This window comes from Falco naumanni, chromosome 6 (genome assembly GCF_017639655.2).
Source record: "Falco naumanni isolate bFalNau1 chromosome 6, bFalNau1.pat, whole genome shotgun sequence".
Taxonomy (NCBI): domain Eukaryota; kingdom Metazoa; phylum Chordata; class Aves; order Falconiformes; family Falconidae; genus Falco; species Falco naumanni.
Window position 1 is genome coordinate 10,269,790 of NC_054059.1, and position 13,820 is coordinate 10,283,609.

At 36.9% G+C, this 13,820-nt stretch overlaps 1 protein-coding gene across 1 annotated transcript in view; it reads right to left on the bottom strand.

Moving 5' to 3' along the window:
• The window catches only part of MYO6 (myosin VI), a 118,197-nt gene that overhangs the window by 68,672 nt on the left and 35,705 nt on the right, over positions 1-13,820 (bottom strand). The window contains exons 3-7 of the mRNA XM_040598171.1: positions 11,176-11,245; positions 6,476-6,549; positions 4,241-4,370; positions 3,090-3,195; positions 1,162-1,217 (exon numbers count right to left, since the gene is read on the bottom strand). Of these exons, the coding sequence (XP_040454105.1) occupies positions 1,162-1,217; positions 3,090-3,195; positions 4,241-4,370; positions 6,476-6,549; positions 11,176-11,245 (436 nt within the window). The remainder of the gene's footprint in view (positions 1-1,161; positions 1,218-3,089; positions 3,196-4,240; positions 4,371-6,475; positions 6,550-11,175; positions 11,246-13,820) is intronic.

The window sequence follows — 13,820 nt, forward strand, 5'->3', positions numbered from 1 at the left end:
AACTATTCGGTTATTTTACATTATATTAAGAATTCCAAAGAAAAGTTTATGAATAAGAAAAAATTGTAAGAGATCTTCTGGATAGGTTAAATGTTCCTCTAGCAACACATATGCTGTAAGCATGCTTGTTAAAATTGTGCCTAAAAACCTTCAAAACTCATGCATCAGGTGCTGTTTTAGACTAAACAAAACAAACTCTTCTAAGAATACCTACAAGTACCAATTAATTTTATGGCATACAGCATCAGGCATTATCCAACACTTGGCCACTTCATGAGTTCCTTTAGCACACAGTGGATTTCACTAAGGAATTGGTTTAAGCAAACCTACAGCAACAAGAGATTAAAGCCTGCAGTACTTTTGTATAATCCAGTGGCTTGAATTTGAAAGCAAAAAAATTTAAAGCAAAAGGAAAAATTTTTGGTTTAAGACAGAGAGTAACAAAATTCCAAAGTAAGTCTACTACATGCTATAGAAGACTAAAACTGATGTATGAGGCATTATTAGATTGGCTGAGAGTTCTTTGTTTTTGAGATATGTCTACTTTCACAAAAAGTTATTTTCTGTTCAATTAGGAAGTGCACGCAACGTTCAAGAGGCCCAACTGGATGATAATCAGGCTCTTCTGACCTTGTTTGAGAGTCTATTATAAAGACAGACACAATGAAAGTATTAGTTCAAATTATGTGCTTTCTGACAAAAAAGTAGTAAGAGAAAAATTACTCAGAATAATAATTTAAAAGAACTTCCCTGCTTTATCTGACTTTTTGAGACCATTTGAGAACTTTATGGTGAGGAGGAGGAATTATTCTTTCCTGGTACTAACAGATAGTAATGATAACACAATCTTGTCCTTACAGGTTTCAGGCAGCTTAAAATCCAATCTTGGGTACACATGTGTGTGAAGTTCAACTCAAACACACACTTAAACATTTTCTAGATCAAGGACTGCATGACACTATGCTAAATAAAGTGAATCACAAATAAAAAAATACGTTTTCAGAATTCAGGATCAAGGTAAACAACCAGTAAATTATTCCCTAGGAAATCTGATAGTATTTCCATGCTAGCTTTTACTTAGTTGCTGTTGATTGACACTTCAAATTTGAAAAAAAAATTAAAACATTAGAACCTTTAATTCAATGGAAGAAAATTCAATACCTTCTACAATTCTGTCATCAATATCTTGGCCAGTACCATAGGATTCTGTCAAATACCTGTAAAGCAAGACAAAAATATCATTATTTTCATGAGACAGGTTACCACAATTCAACAGGGTTTAGCATGGCTCTGCATCATACTTCCTAACCATTTACTAACGCGAAAGCATGTTGATTTTAAGTTCCAAATACCTGTATCTTTTTAAATAAATGCAGCTGGACTTTTCCTTTTTGTTAAAACAAAGGTATTCTTGCAGACTTTCAATTTTTTTTCAATACTTCAAGACACATTAGAAATTTCTTTCAGACACACATAGCGAAATTACACTTTTTTATCAGTATAATGAAACCATTACTGTACTATCTATTTATTAATAATCATAGTAAATGTATAAGGCTTCACGTGTATTTCCTGACTTAAAGACTGTTTCCATGCTTACATTTTTTGGATTCATAACTATTAGTGTTAATAAAAATTCCACATGGAGATGGTGAAATAGGAAATTGCAGGTGCATAATTAAGGTAAGATTCAATTTAGCAACTGAAGAAAGAATTTGAAAATAAATACTCAACATACTTGCTCCAAAGTTGCAGCTTTTTTAATATATTTTTTCCTGTGCACACGATACGGAAATTTACAAGTAAATCTGGAACAAACTAAAAACAGTTCTTGAAAATGGGGCCTTCCAAAACAAAACAAAAACAACCCTTTAGGAGCACTAACAGGGATGTACCTCTTGCTTTCTCACCACACAAGGAAAACACCCTCCTGCTTTAAAAGTCAATAATGTTTTATACGCTGACTCTATGGGGGTGGGTCGTGGGGAGAGGAACAGCAATGGTATTTGCCTGCTGTGTAATCAGAACTTCCCTTGCTGAGAAGCAGAAGAATAACCTCCTTTGAGAGCACTCCTCAGAAGTTATCCTCCCAGTGCCTGCTGTCTTTTTTTACTCTTAGCAGGACCAACTCCTGTAAAATCATTACCAGCACCTTGCAGTAATTCTTAAGAGCTTATCTCCTAAAGGCTGCACAGGGGCAGAGAAGAGCAGTATGAAGGACAGACAGTCACGACAATTCTTCAAGAGATAATACTGGTACTGTACATAAATACTAGAGAACACATGATGTCAGGGAAAAGGGAACTAAAGATTTATACAGGGAAACGAGGGCAAGGTGAGGAAGGGAGCATATTCACACTGCCTGCACTGTGCTTCCCTGGATAATTAGGCCACCTTAATGGAGCAGTGTCCTCCAGTTAGTGTTGCAAAGTGACATAAAGCCGTTAAGGTATAATGCAAATATGGTCAAAAACATTAAAAATCATAGAAGAGGAAGCAAGGCTGATATATATATCAGCAATATGGCCTCCATGTGGTTTAATATGCTTGACTTAGTATTGGTCATACATGAACATCAATAAATAAATAAATCCCATTATTCAATCTTATTCAGTAAACCAGGATAAAGTATATTACAGAATCCCTGCAGTCATCTAAAATCAAGAGTTAAAAACCTTGGATACCCAAGCAAAATAAAAACACTGAAGATAGGGAAAACAGAAATGTACATTTATGGCGAAACCTACAGTGTCTTGCAGGATACAGTTAAAATGCCTAGTTACGTTTTTATCTACCACAATACCAGATGTGCAATACCAAAATGACTGCATCATAAACCATAACTACACAGTGTCACTGCAACTGAGTTAAGGTTTTTGTGAGTATGTAGCCATCTCCCTGTATCATCATCAGCACTTAAGTTTAACCCAATGAATTTCTTATATTAAAGTGCACATAGAAGCACGTATGTATCTTAATGAATTGTCTCTCAAACCTACCGACTACCTTGTAATTTGCTCCATCTGTATGTCAACTAAATGCATCAGCACAAGCAATTCACAGAATAACTTTGGTCCAAAAGCACAAACCTCAAAACAAATTTAGTGTTTTCTGTCTTGCCAGCTCCCGATTCTCCAGAGACTATGATGGACTGACTCATCTTGAGCACTTTCATGTCACGGAATGCTTTATCAGCTTAAAAAGAATACGTTAAACATGACAAGAATTAATATTCATGACAACTGCAAGCATAAAGTTAAGCTACAATGCACATATTAAAATGTAAGAACATTAATTAAAATTTTCAGGAATGAAAGGTAAATATTCACAATTAAGTGCATTACAATTTATTAAAGTCTGTTTCCTTTTAATTTATATGATAGCTGCTCACTCCCCAACATGGATATGCAAGAGCTTAGTCTTCAAAAATAAAATCCTACTCAATTATATCCAGGACAAAATAAAACAAAAACCACCATCCTGAACTAAATCTCTTGATTTAATTAATTAAATCTCTTGAATTAAATGTAATCACAAAACAGTAACTGATCTTAGTTTAATACATTTTTTAAAGGGAAAATTTCAGTTGTGCTTCATAACAAGTAACATCTGAGACAAGGAAACTTGGAAAAACGTAGGTTTCTTGTTTGCAACAGGTACTAAAACCCCAGCTATTTATACTTTTGATTACAAAACAAAAATGCAGCATTGTGAGAAGTCTTTTAACAAGTCAAATGCTGATTTGTTTTGGAAACTCCAATTTTTTTTTTCTTAAAAAAAGTGACAGAAATCAGGTTTATCACATTAATAACATTTAAATACACTTTCTGCCTGTAACACAAGCACATAAAAAGAAACAGTGCATGTCCTCTGGCAACATAAAAAAAGGCAAAGGAAATGACTGCACTGAAAGACAGTGCCAATCATAATTATGTTATTCTTCACTTGTAAATTCTGAATTCCTTTTTCTTTTTTTTTTAATGGTTATATAATATTTAAACTGCTTAGACAAAAAACACTGGAGGTGCAGAATAATCACAACAGGCCTGCTAGGGTTGCTGATTTCCAAGTTCTGCAAACTGATTATCAAGGACAACAAGATTTGCAATTTTAGTAATCAGTGGTTTTATTTTATAATACTTTAAAATTATTTAATTACTATTACAGGTGGAAATTTATAGATTACTGCAAAGTATTTAATGTTTGTTTTTTAAAAGACAAATACAGGTTAAATACACACCAATAGCAAAAACATGTGGTGGCAATGTTCCAAGCGATCTCCCCTGGTACTTTTTAACAGTATCTGAAGAGTAAAACTTGGGTATATCAAAATACGGATTCACTGCAATAAGAATGTTGGCTACATAGGTCTGTGAAGAAAACAGTTAAGAGCAAACTATTAGCTAGTATCCAACCAAGTGGTTAACATCAATTTTCTATTACTATTGAAGGCTATAGCCGAAGTATTCACAATTGCATTTACAATTCTCCCCAGCTAATGCAGATACAAAAAGGGATATATTTTCAGAGTTCCTCTAATTATCTTCTCAGGACTTCTATGAAACTCTCTCAGGAGCATTTCCTAACCACTGAGCTGTGCAGTATGTCCTGATTTTGACCTCTCTTCCAATCTCCTTTTAAATAATTTCCTATTGCCCAAGTTATTGGATCAAGGATAGGACACCACAACCTCCTTCACAGAAGTGAATAAACTAAGCTCCTGGCTAGCATAACACACTCTCCTCCAGTAAGGAGGATAACTTTTCATTATCTACTGGAAGCAACTCAGCAGGAAGAACTGACAGGATCCTGCCTGGGAACACACTCAAGCCAGGCAATAAAAGCATTCAGCCGAGAGAAAATTAGCTATGGCTGTTTCTACGGTGAGAAATACAGCATGAAAATGTTCTCTCACGGAGAAAAAAAAAGGCAAAGAATCTTAAACCAAGACTTTTTTACCTTTTTTTTTTACCTTTCCATAGGATAAGGAAAACTGAAGATAAGGTTTTTTAAGATTTCTGTACAAAATTTTCATAGCTTGGCTATAATGGCCAGATTACATACGAGGAAGAACAGATGTCTGAATCACAGAAAAAAGCAGATTCGCAGGAAAAGGTCTGAAGAAAATCAGATAAGCCTTCAGCTTGAATAACTTATTTGGTTTGTCGTTACTGAGCGTATCCTTAGACAAGTGAAATTTGGACACTACTATAGTATGTTGATAGAAGGCTGGATCACACACAATGTATGAATTTTCTTAGTTTCTATTTTAAGCACTTATTTCACTGACGGAGAACGTTTCAAGAGCTGCAAGTACTAATATTAGTTTTCCTTTTAGTAACAAGACAAATACTGTTAACCAGCATTAAACAAAAAGCAAAAAAATTTACTGATTCAATCTGTATTTTAATGTTACAGGGCAAATATAGTTAAAATATAAATTGAATTTTTTTCCACTCCAGAAAATACACCCACTGAGGACAACATATTAGTAGTACTTGTTTACAATGAAGAAAGGCTTTATGAACCTAAATACTATCCTACCTCATAACCAGTTCAGATGTAGAATTTTACTTCCTTGGATTTGTTTCTTTCTTAATTATTATTTTTCTAGAACAGCATTCAAATGAGCATTTTTATTTATTTATTTTAAAGCTAGGGCCTGATCTTAAGCCATAAAGAATTTATAGCTATGTGAAGTTAACTGCAACAAAGACAACTATAATTTCTTTTTATGTTTATATTTACATAAAAGGGTTTACCTCCAATTCATTTTGTCACAGCATGCTAACACAAAAGTTGATTATTTTAACACTTTAAAAAAATGCATAGAACTGTTTTGTGTTATCACTAGCCAGCATTCTATTAGGAAAAAAAAAGTAAGAAAGAAAACTCTTATCTTTCTTCTATTTCACAGCTGTCAGTGTCCAGGCAGATGGCAAGGACAAAATGTAATTTAGTCAGAATTCATTAAGCACAATTAGGCAATCTGATAGCAATATAAAAGATTAAGATGGACATCTGAGCTAGGAGGTGTCAAAGACAGCACCTGTTTGCTTCGTTCAAAAATAATGAAGAAAGAAAACCATCTTTGTTAACAGCTACTCCACTGGCGAAGTAAGCTATCTTTGTGTTACAACACCGTGCTATGGTTGCACATGAACAGTTATGTAGAGAAAAATCTACTGCTCTGCCTGGTAAAAATTAGCTACCGTTAATGCAATTAATGTGATTCAGATCTCAAACAAGGTATAATGAAGACAAAAACCACCAAAACCAGACCTAAAAAACAAACAAACAAACAAACAAGGCAAGAAAACCCCCAAACCTAAAGCCTCCTCACCTTCCAACGTTACCATTTCTGTTTAGTTTCTGTTACAGGAAAAAACAGAGCTGGAAACAATTGTATTGTTGATTTTCTGAAAAGACATCTATATCTATCATTAGTCTCCTTGTCATGACATGTAATACTTACGTAAATTCTGTCCTTATTGTACCGAACTTTGATGTTGTGAAGGAGAGTGGCCTCATTTAAATACATAAGGGAACCTACAAGTAAAAAAATCACATACTATTAAGAGCTCAGGACTACTTTCATGTACAGCTGAAAAACTAAGTCTTAGGATAAAGAAAATTTTACTTCCCCTCTCTTTTGTTACAGTTCAATCCTGTCATTTCTTCACATGCCTTCGCCGGCCTCTGAGGTGAGCATGGCCCGTCTCCCACCCCGCTGCCCCACAGCGCCGGAGCCTGCGCCTACCAAAATCCCGGCGCCCGCTGTCTCCTTCCTACCCACTCCCCTCTCCCATCTCGGCCACAGTGTCCCCAGGGTAATGCCACCTAACTGACATTTAGAATAACTGCTGGCTCCTGGCAATTTTTAGATATTTATATTCACTGATTCGATCGGGAAATACTGCCTAGAGGCGGCAGCAGGCATCACTGCAACGCCAGGCACCAACACAACCTTTTGTGTTTCAATTCTGAATTTTGTTGCTACTAGGCACTCTCAAAGAAACTAAACCGACAGCGCTGCAATGTTACAAGGTGGCGGCTCAAGGCAGCGGGTACCCACAGAAAGCTTCAGACCATACAGGTTCACATTCTGGCAAAGTTCGTCCTTGTTTTCAGCTATAGAGCACTGGAAAGCATTAGCAGCCGTAATTACAGAGGTCATTACCAGTTCCCATTGTAACAATATTAAAAACATTATCCCCAAACCAGCTGAGGGCCCTACTCACTACACAGTCTCCATTTTCAAATATGCTCAGTCCTCTTTTTCTCACCACTTGAATTTTAAGTGCACAGCACTTATTTTGTCTAGGTGCAACTGACTGACTACCATACTGGTAAACTTTACAGTATTAGGGCCGCTTAAAAAGCTGTACGTATCTGACTACTGTTCATGGAGTAAGCACTGTGCCTGTAATAGTAACAGCTACACCGCGCCTCACACATGGGCCACATATGCACCTCTCGTGTAATGACTGAAGTTGCTTCCCAAGTTGGATCAACGCCCTTTCTCTAGGGCTCCAGCAGAGAAAAAACATATTGCAGCTTATTTACACAAATGTGCAAGAAAGGCTGACGGTTCTTAGGACCTAGTCAACCTGCCCAGCAAGGATGCCTGAAACTCAGTAAGCAGCTGTTAACACCTCCTTCAATGCTCCTCCTGCTGAACTAAAAGATATTGGCAAAGGATAATGGCAGCTTCTCAAAAGAATGTGTTTTTGTTTTCAATCTTTTACCATTCTTCCTGCAGGGGACTGAGAAGCGGCTGTGGCTCTGCATCGCGCTACTTACACCTGATCAGCCTGAAGCAAAGGCAAGTGCAGCGGCCACTCGCTGCCTCCCTTTGGCTTGCGTAGCTCCGCTGAATAACAGCCCTTCCTTCCCTTACGGGACCACATACAGCTTTGCTTCAAATGGCTGGAATCGTTCACGCTTCCCAAAGGACCCTGCAACTTCTGGGTTGTTTAGAAGAAGCCATCCTTCTTCCCAAAATCCCTTGCACACACATCCCTGCGTTGCCAGAGGCATAAGACACACTTTATCTTTACACTACGAAAAACCTCCCCTTGGATCACAACAGCCTTGAAACCGGGCCTGTGCATGATACCTCCATGAAGCAGCAGGGCTGGCCCACATCACCGTGGCTTTTCCCCCACCGCTCCAGCAGACCTACATCCCCCCACCCGCATGGTCACTGGTCCATGCAGCGACCGAGTGCAGCACAGCACACTTCTCCTCCTCCCCTCCCCAGGCACACACAGCCCACATGGCTGAGAAAACAGTGCTGGGAGCACAGATTGCAGCTCTGTCCATAGACCTCCATCAGCCTTCACCTCTTTTAATGAGGTCATCTCAACAGAAAGAGAAATTAAAAGGAAATGGACCAGAAACCGAAATGCCTGCTTGCTCTAATGAAAGTTAACATCTTCTCTCCTTGTGTATGCCTTGGGGAGGACAGACTTTTGAAATTTGCTATTTTTTTTTCTCAGCATCAAGTTCAGAAACTACCATATAGTAACGGTCTACATACACTCAAAGAAACGATGGTCTCACCTGACTGTATTTCATGTCAAGAGTTTGCAGTATGTTTTAAAGGAAACAATCCAGTTAGGCATCCTAATAAAAACTTGATAATTATCTAAACAACAAACGACTCTAAATTTCAGTGCCTCCCCAGTACTCTCTTTGCAAGTCCTTGTTCAAGCAGTTATACCTGCAGACTCCATGCATAATGGGAGCTTGCTCACCGAGGGAATGTTACCACCTTCACTCAAGACATGCAGACTAAGGCTTATGTCAGCAACTTTGAAATTAGAATTTCATTAGAAAAAATCCTTTAAGAGGCATCCATATCCAGAGGCAAAGGAAGTCACCAGAGAGAATTCTGAATACTCACATGGTTCATGCCTAAATATAACCAGTGTATGTGCATGCATTTAGTAGTCCATATATTTACACATACACACACACAAAGCTCACAGAAGTGAAGTCAGGCACTCAAAGCTAGGAAATATCAATGTCAAATTTGCTCACACCAGTTGTCCTGTGCACGCAATGAAGCAGGTTTTGTATGGAAAGTAATTTTATCTAGTAATTGCAAGGCTCTGCATCTGTAGAATTGGGGTTTTTTTAAGATTCTTATCTGATACCCTGCCCCCTCTTCATTTTTTTTTTAAATGTTTCCCCCCAGAAATGAAAAATAAATAAAACCATCTTTTTCTTGGTCACAAAAAAAAAAAAAGGCACATATGCTGATAACCCCCCAAAACCAAGTGGCATCTAGGGGGGGAGGGGGGCACAAGAGGAGTGTGAATCATAAAAAAATATCCAACGGTAAATGCTTTGTCTCTGCACCGCTTGCAGTATTTACTGAAAATTCACATCTGAGGAAGGGCTAGATTCTCAAAAGTTGTCTCTTGCAGCTACTGCATTTGGGATATGGAAGACTAAGCATGCAAAAAAGCAATACTTCAGCAAATCACTTCCTAGAAGGGAGTTAATCACTAAACCATAGGTTGGAAGTGTATTATTAACTAGTTTTTCAGGATTTTTCAGAACATTATTGTAAGGAGAGACTGAAAGCATTCAGTATTTCATAAAGTTTTTTACTTAAAGATCAATGATATTTGGCACAAATGCCCTCTGACAGAGAAGGAAAATGAACTTGGGTTTCACACATCCTGGAAATAAACTTCAACTAGTGAACACAAAGTAAGAATACATTAGAAAAGTCTCAAAATAATGTTTGATACAGAAAGGATTACAAAGTTTTATAATTTACTCAGTAAGCTAAAGATTACATTTCTTTGATAGGAATACTGTTTTAACTGAATTGGATAGTATTTTGATGGAATCTTAAGTTATTGCCATAACCTCATTCCAAAGTTCAGTTCCCTGACTAGCACACTGAGATGCCAAGACTTCTCAGTAAAATCACTGTGGCAGATGCACAGATTAACTGCATTTCCCTAACAATCATCATGTTCAGAGAAAACAGATACCAGCTTTGAAGAGTTTCAACCTGCGCAATGGTTGCAAAAATATGAGCAACTGGAAACAAGGCTACCAGCTTGGTTCCATCTCTAACGACTCTGCACCACATAAAATAAATCATAAGCCTCAGGTCTCGTCTTCTTGTTCCTCATGGAACAGCTGAAACAGCTGTATTTCCTGTCACGGGATATAAATAGTAATCCCTATTCCAAAACACAAATTGTGGTTAAATCAACTAAACAACTTTCAAAGTCCTAGCCTGTATTTTAAATGAAGAACAGCAGAAGATACATTTGCCCACCATTTACAAAGTTACCAGGATTTTCAACAACCAGTAAACACCGTAGGAAACCTTTAGAAGAAATGCCTCCCTAAGGTTTTCAAGACAGGAGAGTCTCTGATTTGCTCATGCTGAGCAACAGCAGAAAAATATTTGTTTAACAGTTCTCTACAAGCTGATGCTAGTACTTATTCATTCTTCTTGGTATTCTCTCCCCTCTACCCAGATCTGAATACTGTATTTTTTTCTACACATCCAACTATAAAATGTCTAACAAAATAAAAGCCCTGTAGATCAACACTTCAGTTTATTACACAAGTTCACCTCAAAACTCCTTCTTCAGAAGCACTCCTGTATCTGATTCACTATAATCCATTTCCTTTTCCAGCAGCCTCTACAAGTCCAGACTCCTGTCTCCAGTTTTGGGAAGGTTATCTTAAAATTTATTTTCAATTACCTGCACTTCCACAGCAATGCTATCTGAGAAATAGGTTACATGCAGGAAAATGCTGTACAATACAGCTGCTGATAAAGCAACTAATGCTTTTGCTGCACTATAAAAGATACAGTTAACCCCCGTAATGCTGAAGTAAGTTGATCCTGATGCAGTTAGGTAACATCTGATACACATCTGAAGTCAAGTAACAGTTGTATGTGAGAATAATGTAACTACGAGTTCCTCTAAAGTATTCAACTGAAAACTAAACACCACACTAAATGGTATCTAAAATGGGCTTACTTTAAGAAGTTTAAAAGACTAGTAAAGGTCATAAATTCATATAAGCAAAACAAAGACTATAAGGAAGAAAGAAGCTTGTAAGGAAAGAATATTCTCTTCTATCCAGTTGTTTTTTTCAAATGCATGATTTATTTTTAAATTCATAACTTACAATTATCTTCTACATCCTTTTTGCTGTCCTCTTCCGCAGGAAACACTTGATTGATAGCAGCCTGGAAAGTCTGTCAGATGAAAATATTAACATTGTCAGAATTCTGTAAAAATGTATTTCAAAGATGCCTGATGCAACGATACAAGTGAGTGCACTGTAACGGTGCGTGGTTCAAAATTAAGTTGCTAGCTTTCTACATCATCATGGGAATTGTTACTGTTACTGGATGCACATAGGAGCTGCTGCATTTACATTACTACAGTACAATATAAAAATGCAGCCACTGTAACATTTTTTTATTGCACTATTTGATGCTCATTTCCAAAATGGCATGTAATATTGTGCAATATAAAAAATAAGGATTAAAAAAAATAATGAAGTACTTCAAAGGGAACAGCATTGTAAAGGACAAAACTTCCTCAGTTTTGCAAAGAAGCACAAAGATTCAAAAACAAATCATTAATTCAGTCGAAGGACTGTGCTGTCATTATCATATGCTGTTTAAACATTCCTACTTGAAATATAAACGCTCAAAACATAATATCCTCTGTATCCTCCAATACTGTAGCTTTGGTTGTTGCCTTTTTTTTTTTCTTCAATAAATCAATACTGAAGTGAAACAAGACCTTTCTTCCTTTCTTCAACCCTTGTATTTCAGTTACACAAAACAGGCATTTATCAAGTGTGCATGTCCGACTGGAGAAATCTGTAACAAAAGCAACTTTGTTTCTTCTTTATTCTCCAGAAATCATAACTTACATTGTTGTAAAAAGGAAGGGAAAACATCCTAGCACACAGACATTGCAGCCTCTGCACAAAAATACCTATTGTAAAAGGTAAGGTTTTAATTATACTATTTTATTTACCGTAGTAACAGCTTGTTTAAGCTACCTATGAATGAATAAAAACCCTGTTGTACCAATTATGCACGATAGCTGCCATGCTGCTGCAGGCACACTCTCCTTTTACCCACGGAAATGGAGACAAGAAGTCTAGCCTCATATTTGAAAAGGCAACCAACAGGATATACAGAACAACCTTAATAAACAAACATGTTTGCTCATTTAATTTTGTACTCAGCAAGACGTCCCCATGAGGAACACCTCACATGAAAGTTTAGGAGAAAGACAGCCACTTGCTTCATCTTTGCTTCAGTAGAACAGACACAGTATGTGAAGTCTTTCAGTTTATACCATCACAAACAGCCACAAATCCCAACTCCCTTTGAACTGGTACGGCTTAAAAATCTCTCAGAACAGATCTAATTGCTGCCAGTTGGAAAACAGTAAGACAATGATAACCCTTCCCTACGCAGTTATCATAAAGTATGAAATCTATAGCCATAACAAATATATTTTGTCATCCCCTTATCAGGATCTAATGCAGAAAACATGCAAAAGAAACTTTCCTGAGGGAACCGGAGCTGCTCAATGACGTTGGAACATCTGAACATCCATCAGGGCACCGTCCTCCAAAATATCATTTATCAGAGCTTGGCAGAGCCATGGAGGACCTGAACGTCTTTACCTACATCAGAAAGTTGCCAGCTGCTAATCCAGAGTTTAGCAGGGCAGATATTCCACCCCATCTTTCCTCCCTCTGCCAATACTGCAGTTAATACCATCATCATAATTTTCTCTGCAAGTTTGTCAACAATAAGGGTGTATCTCATTGGGCAAAGACATATTTCAACACAAGTTTCCCAAATAATCAGTTCCCTGTACATGAAAGAGTGGAAAAGTTTAAAAAAAGTATTGAACAGCTTCATGAAAAATCTAACTTCACTTCTTGTTCTTGTCTGCTGATGTGTAACCCAAGTTTAACCACGAACAAAGATTATTTTTTTCCACAGGAGAGAATGAACATGACACTCAGTATATTCTGTAAGACTCTTCACAAATCTCTGATACTTTTTACATTTCATGGGTCTAAAGCCAGCCATACCAGATCTATTTCAGAAGAGGAAGGAAGAGCTTTTTCAATGTCTCACCACTCAGACTTGTGATTCAAGATAAATGTCAACGAAAAAAATAATGAGAATGCATGCTGTATTATCTCCTATTTTTTTTCACTCAATGTGAATTCTGAATTTATTTCTAGAACATTTCAGAAGTGATAAAACAAAAAAGCATTATAAAGACTTACCTGAAAGCTGATGTTTTTCTGTTGGACTTTTTAGATCAGAACATGAAGCCTAGCTGCAACTACATCAACAAAGAATTTCAAACCTGTACGTCATAGTCTGACTACTGCTTTATGTAAAGTGATTATTTGTTATGTAGGTAAGTCCACTAGCTAGATATGCAGAGCTCTGAGTATTGCCAATTACTATTAAAATGTAATATATTAAAATAGGAAAATGGGCAAGGTATCCCAGGTTTATCAATAAAAAATTATCCAAAGATATTCTGTCCCATGTTGTCCTTTTTTTTTTTTTTTTTACCATTTATTTTACACTTCAGACATTTGGTGGAAGACTTGCATTAAGGCACACCTTAGAACAAGTTTGCCCTATGAAAATGGAGAGGTTATTAATCTTATGAGACAATAAAGTGGTCTCAGGAGATAAAACAGAGTGTTTCAGGGTTCTTGTAGAGGTTTTTTTTTCCCCCCTCTTGGTAATGAAGCAGCCCTTGAAATCCAAT